The sequence below is a fragment of the Sphaeramia orbicularis genome, chromosome 15 (assembly GCF_902148855.1).
Source record: "Sphaeramia orbicularis chromosome 15, fSphaOr1.1, whole genome shotgun sequence".
NCBI classification, from domain to species: domain Eukaryota; kingdom Metazoa; phylum Chordata; class Actinopteri; order Kurtiformes; family Apogonidae; genus Sphaeramia; species Sphaeramia orbicularis.
The window spans coordinates 52568756-52588594 of NC_043971.1; the positions used below are offsets into that span (position 1 = coordinate 52568756).

Below are 19839 nucleotides of genomic sequence, written 5' to 3' on the forward strand. Positions count from 1 at the left end.
TAATGTCAACTCCAAACTGTTCTCTATATTTTACAGTGAAAAAAGTAAAATTAAACAATGAACATGTTTACATCTACAAACTGTCCTTTCAAACGATGTGAATAACTTCAACAAACTGAAGAATAAGTGTAATTTTTTAACATAATTCTTCCTCAGTTTATCATTTACACATGTTCATTATAACGTACAGATCACAGTGGATCTACAAATACACAAAACATTTAGTATCGGGCAGAATATTGTTAAAATTGCACTTATTTTTCTTAAGACATTTCAGGTTTTTCACATTTGTTCAGATTATTCACATTTTTTGTGAAATGATAATTTGTTTTAGTGTAAATACATGAAAATATTTACATTTACAAAGAGAAAAATGTGGAGTTGTGAGTATTTATAGATTGTTAGAATTTTACTGGTCTGACCCACTGGAGATTAAATTGATCTGCATGTGAAACCTGAACTAAAAGGATTGTTAATTTCTTAATATCTATTTTTGCATTTCATAAATTCATCCCCAGGGCCGGACTGGTCCCTTTGGCGGGCTGGATTTGGCCCCCAGGCCGCATGTTTGACACCTGTGTACTAATGTAAGGAATGATGTTCAAAGGGGTCATGTGGATTTGGACAGGGGTCTGGATCAATACACATGGGGGTCTAATGTTCTAACAGTCATGTTCTAATGTTCTAAAATACGTGTTCTTTCACCTTACATGTGTTTTTCTTGTATTTTTTATATTTACTTCATGGATTTTTTTTTTTGGCCACTTATGTAAGGAACCAAATATGGTAACTTCATTGACCTTAAGTTTCTACAAAATCCTTTAGTTTTTGGGGTTTTTTTTGGAAAAATTTAACAAAAGTAATAAAGTCTTATGTCCTCCAATAACCCATAATTGGCTGCACCCTCCCCACGCTGAAGGAACTGCACAGTTCCCACTGCCTCAAAAGGGCCCAAAACATTATCAAAGACACATTCCATCCTGGTCAGCCTGTTTGAGCTGCTGCCATCAGACAGACGGTATAGAAGCATCAAAGCCAGAACAAATAGACTGAAGAACAGCTTCTACCCCACTGCAGTAAACACACTCGATGCTGCTAAAAGATAGTGCAATAGAATGTGATTGTGTCTGTGTGGGTTTTTATGTCAGATGAATGTACCTTTAAGGATCGCACTTTTTAATTTTGTTGTACAATGTACAATGACAATAAAGATCTATTCTATTCTATTCTATTCTATTCTATTCTATTCTATTCTATTCTATTCTATTCTATTCTATTCTATCACACTAAGGTTGAAATTTAGAATTTCAGAGTATTAATATGAGTGACCAATAAAGGGTTAATTCCTCGGACAACAGTTCAAATGTCTTGTAATGAAGCTGAGGGTTAGGGCTGACAGCCCATGCAGTCACTGACCGTATGTACAGCTCATCTGTTAGACGGTTCTATTCCCACTTAAACCACAGTTTTCATTTATATACTGAACCTTTATGTTCTGCTTTGGCAACAAATTCCTGACGTCTCTCGAACGCAGCATGAGCACCCTGCACTGCATCTCTTTTCATGATCTGCCATGAAACATAATATTTATCTTATTTAGAGTCCATTTCTTGTTTCAGTCTCTACTTTAGCTTCAGCCCTGTAAACCCAACACAACAACGTGGTTTGGGAAATTCTAAAATATGTAGTGAAATGTAAAAGAGCAAAACCACAGTAATGACACTAATGCCAGCAGAGCTTTTCCACAGCAGACATTCTTAGACTTATGAGTTTTTCAGTTAAAGAACTCTGTGAATGAAATCTCTGGACCTACTTTGGTTCTGTACGGAACCTCAACAGAACACAGGCCTCTGACGTGGAGCCACGCCCTTTGACCCTGTGTCAGCTGTCAATCAGAAAACATGTCAAAGTTCAATCATATTTTCTTTGTCACTTCAGAATTTTATAGAAACTAAATTAGAGCTGCTACCGATTAATCGACTCAAAGTGATCCAAAAAAGTCATTCAACCACAATTCTCCTGAATCTAAGCTTTGTTTCCTTCATTTCTCTGCTGATAAACATTGGTTCCACTGTTGTGTTTCACACGGACGCTTATTGTGACGCACAAAGAAGCTTCAATTCAGGAAAACTGCAATAGAATATCTCCAACCAATTCAAGTGATTAGATTAATCGAATTGGGACTTTTTGCATTAACTTCAAGCACCTAGTCCATTAATCGTTTGCAGCTCTAAACTAAATTCCACAAGTGTTTTAGGGAATTCAGACGATTGATCACAAACAGACCACAGATCAAGTCCAGTTTAAGGATTAAGGCGCAACTCAAATACAAAATTGATTGTTAATCCAGAACAGTTGAAATATCTAAGGACTTTTGAGGAAAGTCAATCCTAAATTTGCACGACGTTCGCTTTTAGTGAGAAAAACGACTCCATTTCCGTCATTGTTGACAATGACCTCCTGTAGAAACCTAAGAGGATCATGATCCAAACAGACACTGGTGGACGCCTGGAGGCGGCAGAGAGTGCTGACAGTGAAACGGGAGCTGGAGTTGTTCTGTTTCACCTGTGGAACAAACACACAGATCTGCAGGGCACAGCCCAGCCTCCAGAACCAGCAGGTAGGACCAGCAGGTGGAACCAGCAGGTAGAACCAGCAGGTAGGACCAGCAGGTAGGACCAGCAGGTAGAACCAGCAGGTAGGACCAGCAGGTGGAACCAGCAGGTAGAACCAGCAGGTAGGACCAGCAGGTAGAACCAGCAGGTAGGACCAGCAGGTGGAACCAGCAGGTAGAACCAGCAGGTAGGACCAGCAGGTAGGACCAGCAGGTAGAACCAGCAGGTAGGACCAGCAGGTAGAACCAGCAGGTAGAACCAGCAGGTAGGACCAGCAGGTGGAACCAGCAGGTAGGACCGGCAGGTAGAACCGGCAGGTAGGACCGGCAGGTAGAACCAGCAGGTAGGACCAGCAGGTAGAACCAGCAGGTAGAACCAGCAGGTGGAACCAGCAGGTAGGACCAGCAGGTGGAACCAGCAGGTAGGACCGGCAGGTAGTACCGGCAGGTAGGACCGGCAGGTAGAACCAGCAGGTAGGACCAGCAGGTAGAACCAGCAGGTAGAACCAGCAGGTGGAACCAGCAGGTAGGACCAGCAGGTAGGTCCAGCAGGTAGAACCAGCCGGTAGGACCAGCAGGTAGGACCGGGTCACTTCAGTGGAGGATGAGGTGGAACACTACAGTAGACTCCAAACACAGAACTGAGTCCAAATACCAGCAGAGCTGGACCTGGGTTCTGCCTCTGGACTCATAAACGGGTTATTAGTTCAGCAGACCGAACCTCTGGCCCAGTTGGTCCAACAGCGGTCCAACACATCAGCTTTGAGCGCATGCGTAAACCAGCCCGGCCCCAGGTGGACCTGCGGTCCGTGCCCCGGGTCAGAGGCAGACCTCCGGGCCCGGGTCAGAGGCAGACCTCCGGGCCCGGGTCAGAGGCAGACCTCCGGGCCCGGGTCAGAGGCAGACCTCCGGGCCCGGGTACGGCTCCCCTCCGCACCAGAACTCTGCGGGCTGTGAGATCTCCATGAGCCAGACCTCCTGGTCCGTGCGCTCCGTGCGGTCCGGTTCGGCCTCCGCCTCCGTCAGAACCCGGTAGTAGTGACAGTCCCTGCCGTCGTCCGGGTCGTACGGGGGGGCCAGGATGTCCATGAACGCCGTGGGTCCGTCCACGGCGTCGATCTGGTGCAGGTTGTCCCGGTCCGGGGACAGGACGCAGGGGCCGCTGTCCTCCGTGTACTCCCCGGTGGAGCGGAGCACCGACCGCCGCAGCGCGCCGGGGTGGGCCGAGGGCGGCGCGGCGGGCGGAGGGTCCGGGCGGTCGAAGCAGCTGATCCGGACGGTTCCGTACAGGACTTTGAGGACCCCGTGCATGCCCGGGTGGTCGTGCAGCGGGATGGAGGCTCCGCTCTTCAGCAGGAACACCCCCATGCTGAAGTGGTCCGTCTCGCAGATGTGCATGTAGGTGACCGGGGGGGCGCCGCGGTGCCGGTGCGGGGGGGGGGCTCCGCCGGCCGGGCTGTCGTCTGCTCTGCGCGGGACCAGCTTCAGGTCCGCCGCGCGCACTTCCGTCATCAGGCTCTTCAGTTTGCCGTGGTTCTCCACGAAAGACTTCCCGGGCTCCGGGCTCCGGAACGTGACCAAAGCCTGCCGGGCTATTCTCTGGACGAGGGAGCTCATGGTGCGGTCACCGGGTCTCATACCGACAGGAGCGGCGGCGGCGGCTCGGTCTGCTGTGGCCGTTAGCGGCAGCCCCGGAGCTAGCACCGAAGATCGTCTATGAGTGTGAGGGCTCACTGCGCACACAGGCCGCGCACACAAGCCGCGCACACAGGCTGCGCACACAGGCTGCGCACACAGGCCGCAGCAGCCTTTCCAAGTCTCCAGCTTTTCTATCCAGTTTCTGCTTTCTTAGATTTTTTTTCTTCATGCGCATGAAAAATGATCAACAACAGGCAGTGGTTGTTTATAATGGTTTATAGTAGTGGTTTATTGTTCTTATTTATCTATTTATTTTTATGTATTTATTTATTTTGTTGTGTTTAATTGTATGGCTTTTTATGTTTCTTAATCTATTCTTGTATTTTATTCCTCTGTTTGGGTTTTATTTATTCTTCTGTATAGCACTGTTTTTTCTTTTTTGTCCAGTTTCTATGTCTGTAAATCTATTCTGTATTTTATTCTTCTATTTTGGTTTTAATTATTCTTCTGTACAGCACTTTGGTCCACTGCGGTTGTTTTAAAGTGCTTTACAAATAAAGTTGGATTGGATTGGAACAGGCCTAAATAAAGATCAGCTTTTCAAGTGCAGTGAATTTCCAGTTCTACATAAAAAATAAAAAAAAATCTTTCAAAAGATGATTGTATTATAATATCACATACTTTATTTAAAAGATGATTGTACTATTATATTAAATATTTTATTTAGTATAATAATACGATCATCTTTTGGAAGTTTTGTACGGAAGCGTATTGCATTCACACACACAAAAAATTCAGCTCTGTTTTTCTGAATTAACAAGATAATTATCTTGTAATTATGAGAAAAAATAACTAAAAAAAAAAAATCGGCTCTGTTTTTCTGAATTAACAAGATAATTATCTTGTAATTATGAGAAAAAATAAGTAAAAAAAAAAAAAAATCGGCTCTGTTTTTCTGAATTAACGAGATAATTATCTCGTAAAAACTAAGAGCAAAATTTATTTTTTTTGTGTGAATGCAACAGGCTTCCGTAGTTTTGTTTTAATAAAACATTTTTTTGTTTGTTTATAATCACATAAACAAAATAAACAGAAGATGTGAATCAAATTCTTCATTTAAGATCCAAATAGGTCAAGGTAAACTTTACGATCCCCGAGGGGCAATTTGTTCTACAGCCAGCAGTATCACACAGACAACAAACATCAATAAATACAATAAATAGTCCATTAAAGACAATAGCACCAACATTTCTAAGAGTTATTCAGCAGAACAATGGCTGCCGGAACCGAAGAATTCCTCATCCTATTGGTCCTACATTTAGGAACATCGTATCTGCGACCTGATGGAAGACACCTGAACTTATCATAAAGGGGATGACTGGGATCATCCAGGACTGACTGAGCCTTCTGCAGAGTCCACCTCTGGTCCAACACAGTCAGAGTGTGGTGCCAGCTGCTCTGCTGCACACTTTAGTGATGTCCTGCAACCTGTTCCTGTTTATAAGGGTCAGCAGCCCATAGCAGCTGATCAAAGAAAAGGTCAGCACAGACTCAATAAAACAAGAATCAAATATTTTCATAAAAGTATTATCCATTGTGAAACTGCAAAGCCTATGGTAAAAAGTATAAATAAAAGTAAAAATAAACCAGTCTAAAGTGAATTAAAAAAAAAAAAAAACATCCTGTGTCCATTTTACAATTAAATGAACAGATAAAAATACAGACAAGATGTTCATGGTATGGCCCTAAATCATACCAGAGTGAGACCTCTTCGTTTTCCGCACTCTCTGCTCTGTCCACCCCCCCACCCCACCCCCCTTCACACTGTCCTCGTTCTGTTTGTCCACAGGGTCATTCATTCGTGCGCGTTTTATTTACTTATTTTCATATGTGAGACTTAAACTGCAGAAAATAATCCATCACATGCGTCTACATGTGAATTCACATAAATCTGTCGCTGTTTTTTTACTTATACTTTGTAAAGTCGGACCCCATTTTTGAACAACTGTCAAACACGTCCGCACCAGACGCGCATTACTGTTCACACCTCGGGGATTATGGGAGATGTAGTCACTCAGTCTAAAGCGATTCATTTACTGCTTTAAAATAAGGATGCATTCAAATATTCACCTTCTGTTCCACCAGTTCATGTAAGCAGGTGGTGTTTTACAGTGAATTAAAGGAACACTTTTAAATATAACTGGATGAAATAAAAATATACTACATTACCCAACATGCCCCAGAATATTTCACCTCAAGTGATCTTTGTCATTATACAAATAGGGAGGGCAGACTATGTGATGTCTGAATATGACCAAGGAAAATAGCAGAGCTCAAAGATTTCATCCAGAAACAGAAAAAAAATGTTTGAAAAACAAGTTGAAATTCCAACTTATACAGAGCTGAAACCTTTAAAATATCTGTAATAAAAATTAAAACTGCACCTGCTTGACTCTATTGTGAAAATATGAAAAAAGGGAGTTTTCACAGCTTTTTTTTATTTTAATAATAATAATAATAATAATAATAATAATAATAATAATAATAATAATTATTATTATTATTATTATTTTTTTTTTAATCACATCTACATAAGACCAGGTCCAGATGTAAAATCATGGTATTAACATTTGTCAAACCATGATGGGATTATCCTAGTTAGGCTGAAGTCTCTGATTTATCAAACCATTTGTGAAAATAGAAAAATGACAAGTATTGTGGGGACAACATTAGACCAAGTCCTGGTCAAAAGTCACAGTGATCACAAAAGTGGATAGACATATAGTTAGTGAGGAGGAGAAATGTTTTTCATGCAAAAAAAAACATTTCTCCTCCACAGTTAGTATGGTGGATAGAACTGGTTGGCTTGTTTTAGTGCAGTGTTTTTCCACCTTGGGGTCGGGACCCCACATGGGGTCACCTGGAATTCAAATGGGGTCGCCTGAAATTTCTAGTAATTGATTAAAAAAAAAAAAAAAAAAAAAAAAAAAAAAAAAATATATATATATATATATATATATATATATATATATATATATATATATATATATATATATATGGTGAGTTGACAGAGACAATCCCAACACATAACAGACATGACAAACTGTGAGTCTGAAACTGCAGCACTGTGGTTCTGTTTATCTGTCAAATGTTCATTGTGGTCAGTTTCAGATGCTGCAGCTCTTTCATAATTCATAGTTTCAGTTCTTGTTTGTTCAGTATTAATTGTCCTCCTTGTAAATCACAGCTGGACTGACTGGACAGATCCTGACCAAGGAAAATCCAATGCTCCCTTTGTGCAGTAATCTACACCTGGATTTACTGCCTCTGTCCACAATAATATACATTATATAGACTAAATGTCCTCTAAAATTAATTTGCACCATAGTATAGCAAACTATTACATGATCAAAAACAAATTAATTTTAGCACAAAAAAAAGTCTGAGTTTTGAATGCCTGGGGTTGCCAGAAATTTGTGATGTTAAAATGGGGTCACAAGCCAAAAAAGGTTGGAAACCACTGTTGAAGTAGTAAATTCAGAGGCTGGACACATATCATGTTTGTGCCAGAGGATGAGTCATTGTCAGGACAGTGTCGTGTGCATGTGAAGTAAATAGACTGACTCATCTTATAGCCTGAGGCTGGTATGTTGGAATGTTTGCTGTATGAATCTGCTGTATGTCATTGTCTGGCACATGAGCAGGGTGATGTTCAGAAAGTCTGTCCTATTTAGAGTAGGAAAAGCCATTTGTACAAATAATATCCCAGAGATTTTGTGGTTAAATGATATTCTTTGTAATTCATGCACAACATGCTGCCTTGTGTTGTTAACTTTAACAGGAGTGAGCGGAAAAACCTGCAGTTCCTTAAACGTCCACTGGAAGCAAATTCCTATGATGAATTATTACCTACGCCAAGGAGGTTATGTTTTTGCCAGGGTTTGTTTGTTTGTTTGTCTGTCCGTTAGTGTGCAACATAACTCAAAAAGTTATGGACAGATTTGGATGAAATTTTCAGGGTTTGTTGGAAATGGGATAAGGAAGAAATGATTAAATTTTGGTGGTGATCGGGGGTGGGGGGGCCCACGGGGGGTGCCACTGATCAGCCTTGGCGGAGGTCTGCGCTCTCCGAGTGCTTCTAGTTAGGAAAGATGTTGGAGTGTTGAAATCCTGTCAGAGAGGAGGGGGGTTCAGGCTTAGAGGAAACATAAGAAAACTGTTACATTGCATGCATTTTTTTCATAATCAATGATAATCAATTCATGAAGTTCCTTTCATCGAATTAACTTACAAGAGCAGCTTACGTTCATCCTACATTCCACTGTACACCGGTGCACCGAGCCAAAGGGAGGACGTGTTTCATGATATGACTGGGCCAGCCCCGTGTCAGTGAAGAAAAGAACCACTGGGCTGCAGAACAGTGTGTGTCGAGGGCCGCTGGTTCAGAAACAAACTCTTGCGCTGACTTTTTTGGACGAATACATTACTCAGACAGGACCAAAGTGAAAGGGGTTGGTGTTTAACAATGTGATTGGGCCAGCCCAGTGTCAACTGGGCTGCTTGTTACGCCCCGGCCTAGGGGTTCACCAGGGCGAACATAATGTGCTCAACTTTTGTCCCCTCCCAGCTCCCAAGCACACACGTCAGTCAAAAACTAAAAGTTCACAATATTTATTATTAGTATTTTTTTCTCAACAACTAAGGAAGGGTTAGGGGAGGGAGCGGCTAAAACAACAAACAAAATCTCTTCTAGTTTAAACTAACTTACCTAATCCAAAATAAATGCAAGAAATAAAATACAGAAAACTTACCTAACTACCTAACCAAAAACAGGAGAAAATGGGAAAAGCAAAAGAGCCGACCTCCCCTACCTGAAAAAGGTTCAATTTAACAAAAGCTATTTACAAACACAAACAATCGAATTTTTTCAGGAGCACGAAGACTGACGGTCACACACACGAACACAGGGTTGAGAGCTGGCAGGAGGCAAGAGCGAGCGAGGATGGGAGCTCCAGGGCCATCTTTAAAGGGCCGGGCAATCATGCTCCACCAATCAGAAACCTGCAACAAACAGAAACAAAAAGGCACAGCACACCTACAGGACGGGGGAGAACACACACACACACACTAGACAGAAAACACATGCATATACATATAACTAGACAAATTATGACCCAGGGTCATAACATGCTGCTCTCTGGTTTTATGGGCTGATCAGACCAATACATAAATAAACTAGAAGCACTCGGAGAGCGCAGACCTCCGCCAAGGCTGATCAGTGGCCCCCCCCCCCGTGGGCCCCCCCACCCCCGATCACCACCAAAATTTAATCATTTCTTCCTTATCCCATTTCCAACAAACCCTGAAAATTTCATCCAAATCTGTCCATAACTTTTTGAGTTATGTTGCACACTAACGGACAGACAAACAAAACAAACAAACAAACAAACAAACAAACAGACAGACAAACAAACAAACAAACAAACAAACCCTGGCAAAAACATAACCTCCTTGGCGGAGGTAAAAATAGGAACAATGGCCCTGTAGCTTACCGGCACTTCCTATCTGTTATAATGGGGAAATTTTTCAAAGTCGCACCAAATCCAGAATCAGATCTGGATCCAAATAATTTCACTAAATTTTGTTGACATCATCATAAAGAAGCTGTATACCAAGTTTGAAGTCAATCAGAATTGTAGTTTCAGAGACGAAGATTGAAATTTTTGTAACGGTGGTGGACGACGACAGACGACGACAGACGACTAACTAGAAAAGCACTCGGAGAGCGCAGACCTCCGCCAAGGCAGATCAGTGCCCCCCCCACCCCCCCAATCACTACCAAAATGTAATCATTTATTCCTTGTGCCAGTATCAACATTTCCTGAAATTTTCATCCAAATCCGTCCATAACTTTTTGAGTTGTCTTGCACACAGACGGACGGACGGACAGACAGACAAACAAACTAATGCCGGCAAAAACATAACCTCCTTGGCGGAGGTAAAAAAAAGTGTTGGGACTGTCGGCCCAAATAGCACGTCGGCCTGATGGGAAAAGGCCCAGTATGCCAGATGGCCAGTCCGTCCCTGCTGGACAGACCGTTCTGCGCAGACTTCGATCCCGGACCGCAGTTCAGCGGATCCGGACACAGGACACCAGTGAGTCACAATAAACTGTCATGTTCAGTTTTGTGTAAAAGTCTGTGGTCCAAGTCGATGTCAAGACAAAACAAAATGAGGGCCATTATATTTTTTCCTAATCTGTGTGTTACACCAGTAAGCTTAGCTCAGCTCCCCATTTTATCAACTCTACTGCTTCTAGAACCCGTGGATTCCCACGGGTCAATGTGCTAGTTATAAAAGCCAAGTGGCCTCTGTATGTGTGTGTGTGTGTGTGTGTGTCTGGAGATTCACACAAAATCCGTACAGAGCTGACTGCCGCAGTTTGGCATATGAAAGTATTTTTGGTCAAGGAACAGACTGGTGAAAATGGCAAGTTGATAGGACCAATATTTTGGGAGATATTAGTAATTTTGGAATACAATAGCCTTATAATCACATTGCTATGCCCGGAACACTTTGGCGGTGACTGCTGGACAAATGCGGAACAGCACGCATGAATACACAACAGCATAAAAACGACCACATCGAGAACCTGTGGATGCCCCTGGGTCAACGAGCTAGTATGAGCATTTATTCGCTCTAGCCTCACACATAAGTGTGTTTCCACTTTCCAACTTTACCTGGAACGTTAGTTTAACAGGGATCAGAGATAAGAGTATGGATGATCATGTACTCATATGAGGAGCTTAGGAAGGGTTCAGAAAATGAATGAATGAATGATAAACAAATGCACTTGTATGTGTGACACAAATGGGGACACCACCCCACTGCAGCTGTGGGATCGGAACATTATCCTCAAGCACCGTGACTGAAAGTCAGTCGATCTCCTTATCATTAGAATTTGCTGTTTGCTGATTGGATGCAGTGGATGGGACATGTATGCAACGTCTCTCTTTTTATATTTACACTCTTTTTGTATTAACACTGTATCCTGTGTTTCAGAAATGAGCTGAGCAGAGCTGATCTGAATAGGGCCCAATCCCAGTTCACCCCTTGGCCCTCCCCCTTACCCGTACCCCTTGGCCCTCCCCCTTACCTGTACCCCTTGGCCCTCCCCCTTACCCGTACCCCTTGGCCCTCCCCCTTAGCCGTACCCCTTGGCCCTCCCCCTTACCCGTACCCCTTGGCCCTTGCACTTGGCAGTACCCCTTGCAACAGAGCTGTAACATTCTCCTATGAAATGGTCCAACCCTTCCAGACCTGTTACATCATCAGCAGTCATCGATGCTGCTATAAACAGATTCGACAACCTTGTTTCTGAAAGAATTCACCGTGCCGTCGGCAGCTGTAACCGTCTCTGCAGCATTGGCATCTTTCTTATGAAGAAAAGACAAACATTTGTGCGTTTCTTTCATAGCACTGCTGCACTTTTTTGCTGTATTTACCTCCATCTTGCCGATAACTTGAACAGAATTATGGGAGATTTCTCCTACTACTCTATTGGAGCCAAAGAACACTAGCCATATTTAATGATAGAATAATTATATTCTTGTTTATTCCAATTAATGTTTAATATGCTTACATTCGTGTTTATATTCAAAACGGTAGAATGTAGTTTACTTTAGGAGTGATACTGTGTTATGGATAAGCTTATAAAAGGTTTTGATCGGTTTAGAATTTGCTTTGAGACCGGGTGCGGCTGTCCCTTTAAGAGGCTGCATTTTTGTGCTGGATCGTGACTGGAGGAGTCAGTGTCGTGCTGGCGGTGACAAAGAGGACCGAAGCTACACAGTTTTTGTACCGTAGCTGTAACTTACCTGTAAAAGTTCTTAGTTATAATAAGGAAATAGATTTGAACACTCCTGTACAAGGATTTCACCTGTGCAAGAAAATACATGTTGTTATCGTCATCCTTTTACATTGGAGTACCGTGGAGATTTTTCCTTCAGAACATAGTCTTAGTAAACATAGTAAAGAAAACTTCGCTCAGTGAACTGTCAGCCCTCACACCCTCCGTTTGTGGTGTGGGCCTGAAAAATCTCCATTTTGAGGGCCAAACAGCCCTCCCCCTTAGCCCTTCCCCTCGGACTCATCAAGAACGGGACACCCCTACCCCTTCATGTGAACACGCAAAATGGAGGGGGAGGGGTAGTGGGGTAAGGGGTGAATTGGGATTGGGCCTAAAACTACTCATCTGTTTGGGGTCAGGGGTCGTATGTTAACTTCCTCAGACCCAGCTATGGGTTTTCTGTCCACATTTGTGGACAAGAGTTTCACAAGTTTATACAAAAAAAAAAAAAAAGAAAACTGTCCACCACAAAGGACATTCCATAAAAATGTTAAAAACTGCATCTGAAAAAACTGTTGCATCAAGATGTTTCCAATATAGGCACTTACTCAATAAAAAACAAAAGAAGCTGGTACTTTGCTGACATTTCCTGGGTCTCAGGAGGTTAAACCAGGCTGCCTTTCAATCTCTCCAGTTCAGCTGGAAGTTTGCAAAAAGAAATGTTTTGCCTGTTTTAATGCGGGTAAAAGACAAACTTTGTCCCTCCAAGAACAACAGTGACTCATATTACGTGACTCACTCGTGGCATCCATATTTGGCATTTCATTATGAAGACGTAGGCAGTTGATTTGGATTCTTTCTACTGGGAAACACCCACCCACACACTTATACGCCGTGCAGTAATAAAGAGAGATGACAACATGCTTTATGGAGGTTCAACCTGATGAAGACATTTGTTTGATGTAATTACTCAGGTTAATGAAGTGTACATTTGTGTTTATTGCAGTGATCAAAGTGGAGTGAAACAGGAAGCATGGAAGTGGTTCAGACCTGGGCTTGTTTTCTGATCCCAGAGTTTACAACCCTCCTCCGTTGGCTTTATTTACAGGAAAACCTGGCTGCTACATCACAGAGAGGACACAACAGAGATGGTACAATGTCTTTGTGCCAAGTTTTGACAGAAAAAGAAGAACAAAAAACATCCATGACAGCTGTGGTCCAGGCCTGTTGAGTGACTAAATCACTTGGAGGCATATTAGCTATTATTATCAAATTAACTTATATTATTAATCAACATAAAATTAGGTGTAAATGACTTACACTTCTGCTGCATTAATCCTTTATTGGGCAGGTGACTATTTTTGGTAATTTTCGCAAACAAGACAGTGACAGCAACAGTTCCAGTGAGGACAGTGAGTCCCCAGTCTCAGGTCCAATGTGGTCTCCAGGGTCTGTAAGGTCCAACGTGGTCTCCAGGGTCTGTAAGGTCCAATGTGGTCTCCAGGGTCTGTAAGGTCCAACGTGGTCTCCAGGGTCTGTAAGGTCCAATGTGGTCTCCAGGGTCTGTAAGGTCCAACGTGGTCTCCAGGGTCTGTAAGGTCCAATGTGGTCTCCAGGGTCTGTAAGGTCCAATGTGGTCTCCAGGGTCTGTAAGGTCCAACATGGTCTCCAGGGTCTGTAAGGTCCAATGTGGTCTCCAGGGTCTGTAAGGTCCAATGTGGTCTCCAGGGTCTGTAAGGTCCAATGTGGTCTCCAGGGTCTGTAAGGTCCAATGTGGTCTCCAGGGTCTGTAAGGTCCAATGTGGTCTCCAGGGTCTGTAAGGTCCAATGTGGTCTCCAGGGTCTGTAAGGTCCAATGTGGTCTCCAGGGTCTGTAAGGTCCACCTCTGCAGGAACAGTGAGTGGACCTGCTTTGTTTGGAACCATGAAGTAACAGAATTAATGGAAGGAAGGATGTTCAAAGGGATATGTTCAAAGGAACTAAATATGGTAACTTCATTCACCTTGACTTTTTATGTAACAATAAGAAATGCAGAAAAATTTCACCGAAGTTATAAAGTCTTGTTATGTTATGTCCTCCAATAACAGACTAAGGTTGGATTTTTAAATTTCACAGTATTCGTATGAGTGCCGTGTAAAGGGTTAAAGTTAGAACAGTTATAAAACCTAGTTTTGCTGCAGTTTTGGATGTGGATGTGTTCTGAATAACTCCCCTGAGCATCGATGACACCATTGGTCATACTACCCAGACAGTGGATTTCACCCCCCCCCCCATGGTGACTTTTCAGTAAAAACATACATGTTCCTTAAGGCTGTGCTGGAGCGTACAGTGGTTCTAACCACACAAACAGCTCCATCTGTGGACGTGTCACCCACTCCCACTCAGATCACCTCCTCACTTTCCTTCAGTTGCACATCTTCAGCCTGTATCTTGTGAAATGAGTTTTGACACCCACCCACTCACAATGTGACACGGACGCCTTGTTTGTAAAAATACTGTGCAGAGGATGTGTGGTTGGCACATGACGTCGCGTTCTCCTGAAGCAACATGTTGTTTTTATCGCTAGGAAGTGAAGGCTGGAAATAGATGCAGGGACGCTTTTAGCCCTGATGTGGAGCCAAACTGTGGAAGCCCTGCGTAGGTCGCTCTCCAAATTAAATAAACAGGATGAATTATTATGCTGCGACAGGCGGTCGCTGTCCGGACAAATGGCACAAACACAGCCTTGTATATTTATAACACAGCAGCAAAAGCAGAAGCTCTTTTGAAGTTTGTGTAATGTATATTGTCCTCATGATGCAATCATGTTCATAAGATGCAAAGGCTAAGGAGCATGCCCAGACCTACCATATGGACAGTCTAGGGACGTGCCCAGAGGCCCGTCAATGTCAAATGACCCTCGGTGAAATTGGTGTAATAAAATTTTCTGTCATAAATTCAGCTTCTAAGGCACTTCAGTGGATGGACTCAGCTGGCTGGTGAAGTGGTGACTGGTGAACAGGTGTAAACACTGGGAGAACGAGTCACAGACAGTAGAAAAGAAGTGGACTAAACCACCATGAGGTCACCCGTAGGTTTGTGGAGTCTAGTTCTGAACCCTGAACTTTGGCATTTTAGCTGTCATAGTTTTGGTTTTCCAAACTACCCGTATTTGGAGAGACGAGCTGTGCAAGAGCAAGGAGTGAAAGTCAACAAGCTAACGCTAACTCAGTGAAAACACCAAGCACAGTGCTAACACTGTTGTGTTGGTGAACATATACACTTGTATTTGATAATAGTAATGTCAGCTTTGCATCAATGTACAGGGCGTCCACAACCCAGCCAGCATGTCCATGTGAGCCCCAGAAGGGTTACATTTGGGGTGCATATAAGGCCCCCTTTTGGTTTGTCCACAGTTTCCATGGTGACCCCACATGTGTTTGCCCATATCAGAATCAGAACCAGAGATCTGAATATCTCATATTATTTATACTTCACACTATTTATCCCATGATATTTATCTTTCATGCCATTTGCACTACTTAAATTCTATGTTTTACAAATATCTTAGTTTGCAGTACTTTTTATTTTTTTAATGTAAATCACTGTGCCTTTTACTGATATTTGTTGTCTGTCTGTACATTCTTGCACTGAACCTGAGAGCTTTGCCACAGTTTTGTTGTACTTGGTACAATAACGATAGAGATTCTGATTTTGATTCTGATCTGGGCAAACACATGTGGGGTCACCATGGAAACTGTGGACAAACCCACATGGGACCCTTATATGCAGCCCAGTTGTAACTCTTCTGGGGCCCACATGGACATGCTGGCTGGGAAAGTGTCTTTACAATTTAAAAGTTTATTACAAAAGCAATTCAGATATGCAAATCAGATTTGTTCTATGTACTCAGTGGTTATCAAAGTTTTTAACTACATTATGGGATCATGTGCAGCTGAATCATTGGTCCATTTTTCTCCAATGAGATATCAGTTACTGCAAATGTTTCCCTTGACCTTTAGACTGAATATGTGGCACCACAACTGACCTTCAACCAACCATCATTTTCCAGGTAGATGGTGTACCACCACACTGGGTTGTGCATGTTGGTGGGTTCTAAATCAAACATTTCCAGACGGTGTTGGGAGGGGCGGTCCAGTTCCCAGGTGGCCACTGTCAGAGCAGACCTGCTATGGACTCACTGGTTTCTCATACATGCTATCACTTGTTTTTCACATTTGTTATTGGTCAAGGGTGAAGATTCTTCATTTACAACAAAACACAACTCATTACAAACCCATACTGAACTGACCCAGAGCACAAACATGACATTCATGGAAGCACATGTAAACTTATCTGTGTCTCTCTGATTGGACTCTCACCACCTGCACCACACTCACCACAACAAACCCCACAAAAACTACCCACGCATCCTTCTCCAACACTTGGACAGACCACTCATCTGTTCTAACTGTTCCCACTGCAAATAAACTAACCTCATGTACAAAACTCAACACAAGTGTCATTTCTCTTCTTCACCGGAATGTGCGATGACATTTCCACAACACCATCAGTGGTATTACAAACTTTAACTTCTACATTAACTTTATTTTGAAGCTGAGGTCCTTGCCTTCAGTTAAGTTAATAAAGCTAGCTAGCGTAAGAAGCATTTTTGCTGCCAAACCACAGTCTATCCAAAGCAATACTGAATTAATGCTAAGATTAGCTAATGCAGCCAGGGCTGTTTCAATATATCTGGGGGCCCTAGGGAAGAAGGTAAAGTGAGGCCCCTAATACGTGAAGATGTGGTGGTCGAATCACCGAAGAAGAAAAATAAAATCCAGATGCGATTTCCTGTTTTCTGGTGCATTTAGTACTAGTACTACTGATGATTAAAGGATAAACAAATACAATTATTATTTTTTTTTTTTAAAGGCCTATTTATTATTTAATAATGTACAATTAGTACTGATTGTGATAGATTTAATAATGATAAGATTTTTTTTCCTAGACTGTGATGTTACTAATTCCATGTAGCCTGATAAATACCTTTAGCTTGTGAGGAGGTGACATTGTCACTATCAATTGGCACTGACAGAAATTTAAGCAAAGCACCTAAAAAGGCAAAAAAAAAAAGGCATTTGGTGAGTAGGCTTACTTTTGTCCTTATTCTAGAAGTATATGATTAAAGTGCGGAGGATTTGATAGTAACTTTGCAGGAGAAGAACTTCACTTCCCATAATGCACCAAAATGTAACGTCAGACCTCATCAGCAAAACTACCTGAGCACATGGTGCAAAGTGTTGTGATGTGTTGATGGGCAAGTGTGGGAAATATAGATAATTACAGAGTTTAAAATGTAGGATTGTGATTACTCGGTTCACAGACACCGCAGTTCTTTTTTTTTTTTGTTTTTTGATGTTGTATTTGAATATTCTGAATATTTGACGATTTTGAAAAGTGTTGTAATTTCCAAATTATTCTAATTGTTCCTGAACGCCTCATGTATAGTTTAGGTGTGCCTCCTTGAACGTGAACAGAAGTCAGTTCCACAGTGAGGGCACAGAGCTGATGTGAGGGACTGAACTAATGTTGGACTGAAAATCCAAACTTTAGCTCCAGTCCTCCTCTAGTCCTGTTCTGAGCCTAAACCAGCTGCAACACAAGGAACAGACGGACTGATGAGACGGACAAACGCAACGGAAAAGGGACATTTTTCTCCTAATGGGATGGACAGATCACCAACGGAAATTGCAAGCTAACTGAAAATGTCCACTGAACTGGATGGATTCTGTGTCCAAACTGGATGGGCTTCAGAGGAGCAGAGGGTTTAGTTTGGAATAAAGTTGTGTGGGTGACGGCAGCAGGAGCAGACCACCGTCCAGAGGAAGTCCAAACACTTCAGTAGGCTGAGCTTTGGCTTTTCAGGACTAAATACTGTTAATGCTGTCGTACTTCAGTCCTCCACATCCAAATTATTTAACTCTAAAGAAGTTTTGGAACGCTGTCCAACAGTAGAAAAGGGCGATGGAGAAGTTGTGTGTCTTCTCTCCTTAAACTCTTCAACAGAACACAGTTGTGTTGTGTGTATATGATTAGTTCTTGAACTGACTCCTCCCCCTCTCATGCTAACATCTGTCTGTGTGTTTGGTCACTGATGTGAGGGCTTTTGTTCGCACACTTTCAAACATATCACACAGTTGTAGCCTATTTGGAGAAAACAGTGGTTTACTTCATACTTGCCGCTGTGGTGTTGTTGTTTTTCCTCTTCTTCTTTCTTTTTTGTCTTTTTTCAAACCCTGAAGGGGAGGAGCTTCATCATTGCTGTTCTTTTAAAATGGCCGCCACCGTGCTCAGTGTAGACAGACCGTTAGTTCCACTGACAGAGAGTGGGGGGTGTGATGGGGGGTGCGCGAGGGTGGAGGTCACTTCTACATGACCCTCATAGCCTTTGTCATTGCGTAGGGGGAATCCCTCTAGTCTGGGGGTCCCAGTCACAAAACAGTACAGGAGAGGGTTAGCGCTGCCTCACTGTGGTGGTTGGTTTACAATGGCTGGTTTTGAATAAGTTGTACAGATAAATGACCATGCGCCCATTGGGGGCCCTTTTCAGTGAGGGGGCCCTAGGCAGCTGCCTACCTTGCCTACGTCATCCCGACAGCTCTGAATGCAGCTGGGTTAAGCTAACAGGCTGGGCATTGTAATTAATGCTGCGTTCCAGGCCGTTTTTTGAGCCCGTAAGTCACAACTTCAAACCACGACTCATGACTTTGTAACGTTCCAGGCAAGTCACGCCAAACTGACTGAACGCAAGGAATTGTGGGAGCTAGATGTAAACAAACCAGCATGGTGGACCGTACGTTATGTTCATTACCTCCGCCAAGGAGGTTATGTTTTTGCCAGGGTTTGTTTGTCTGTCCGTTAGTGTGCAACATAACTCAAAAAGTTATGGACAGATTTTGATGAAATTTTCAGGGTTTGTTGGAAATGAGATTAGGAAGAAATGATTAAATTTTGGTGGTGATCGGGGGTGGGGGGGCCCACGGGGGGGGGCGCAGACCAGAAAATTTCATCAAAATCTGTCCATAACTTTTTGAGTTATGTTGCACACTAACGGACAGACAGACAGACAGACAAACAAACCCTGGCAAAAACATAACCTCCTTGGCGTGGGGGGGCCCACGGGGGGGGCCACTGATCAGCCTTGGCGGAGGTCTGCGCTCTCCGAGTGCTTCTAGTTTACAATCATTTCTATCGCTAAAGGTGCTTCCTCTGTGTTTATTTGAGGGAAACAGAGGAGGAAAAACTCCGCATAAGGCAAGAGAAGCTGTTCTACCTTTGATGTTATTTGTAGATTTGGATTCATATTTGGTATTAATTTATTCTGTCACTCACTGGACTGAAAACTAGCTAACACTAGAGTCGCTGCTGATTATACAGAACATTTGCAGATAAATAATGTCAGAGTTATACCTCGTTTTAATAAACAATCTGCATAAACACCGCATCCATGTAACCGTAGAGTTACTTACTGAGCTATCCGTCCACATGGACTTTGGGGCGCCAATTTATGCATTTATGACGAGTCTGTATGTAACTGAAAAGTAATACAGGAGTCACGTAACGCATTACAATTCTGAGACGGTAATATTGTAAGGTAAGGAATTACTTTGAAATAACAGTAACAAGTAATCTGCAATGGATTACAGTTAGGAAGTAACTTGCACAACACTATACGTAACCCATCACAGCACATCA

The 19839-nt window shown here is 42.8% G+C and overlaps 1 protein-coding gene across 2 annotated transcripts; it reads right to left on the reverse strand.

Moving 5' to 3' along the window:
• Positions 1-1353: 1353 nt before the first annotated feature.
• Positions 1354-4321, reverse strand: LOC115434060 (2-aminoethanethiol dioxygenase-like). Of its 2 annotated transcripts, XM_030155730.1 has the most exons (3): positions 3471-4321; positions 2247-3414; positions 1354-1962 (listed from the first exon to the last, which is right to left on the reverse strand). In XM_030155730.1, exon 1 carries the CDS (start codon positions 4250-4252, stop codon positions 3509-3511), a length of 744 nt encoding a protein of 247 aa, XP_030011590.1. In that variant the 5' UTR covers positions 4253-4321; the 3' UTR covers positions 1354-1962; positions 2247-3414; positions 3471-3508. The 2 variants fall into 2 exon arrangements, with proteins under 2 accessions (XP_030011590.1, XP_030011589.1); XM_030155729.1 differs by having other exon boundaries at positions 2247-4321.
• Positions 4322-19839: the final 15518 nt, after the last annotated feature.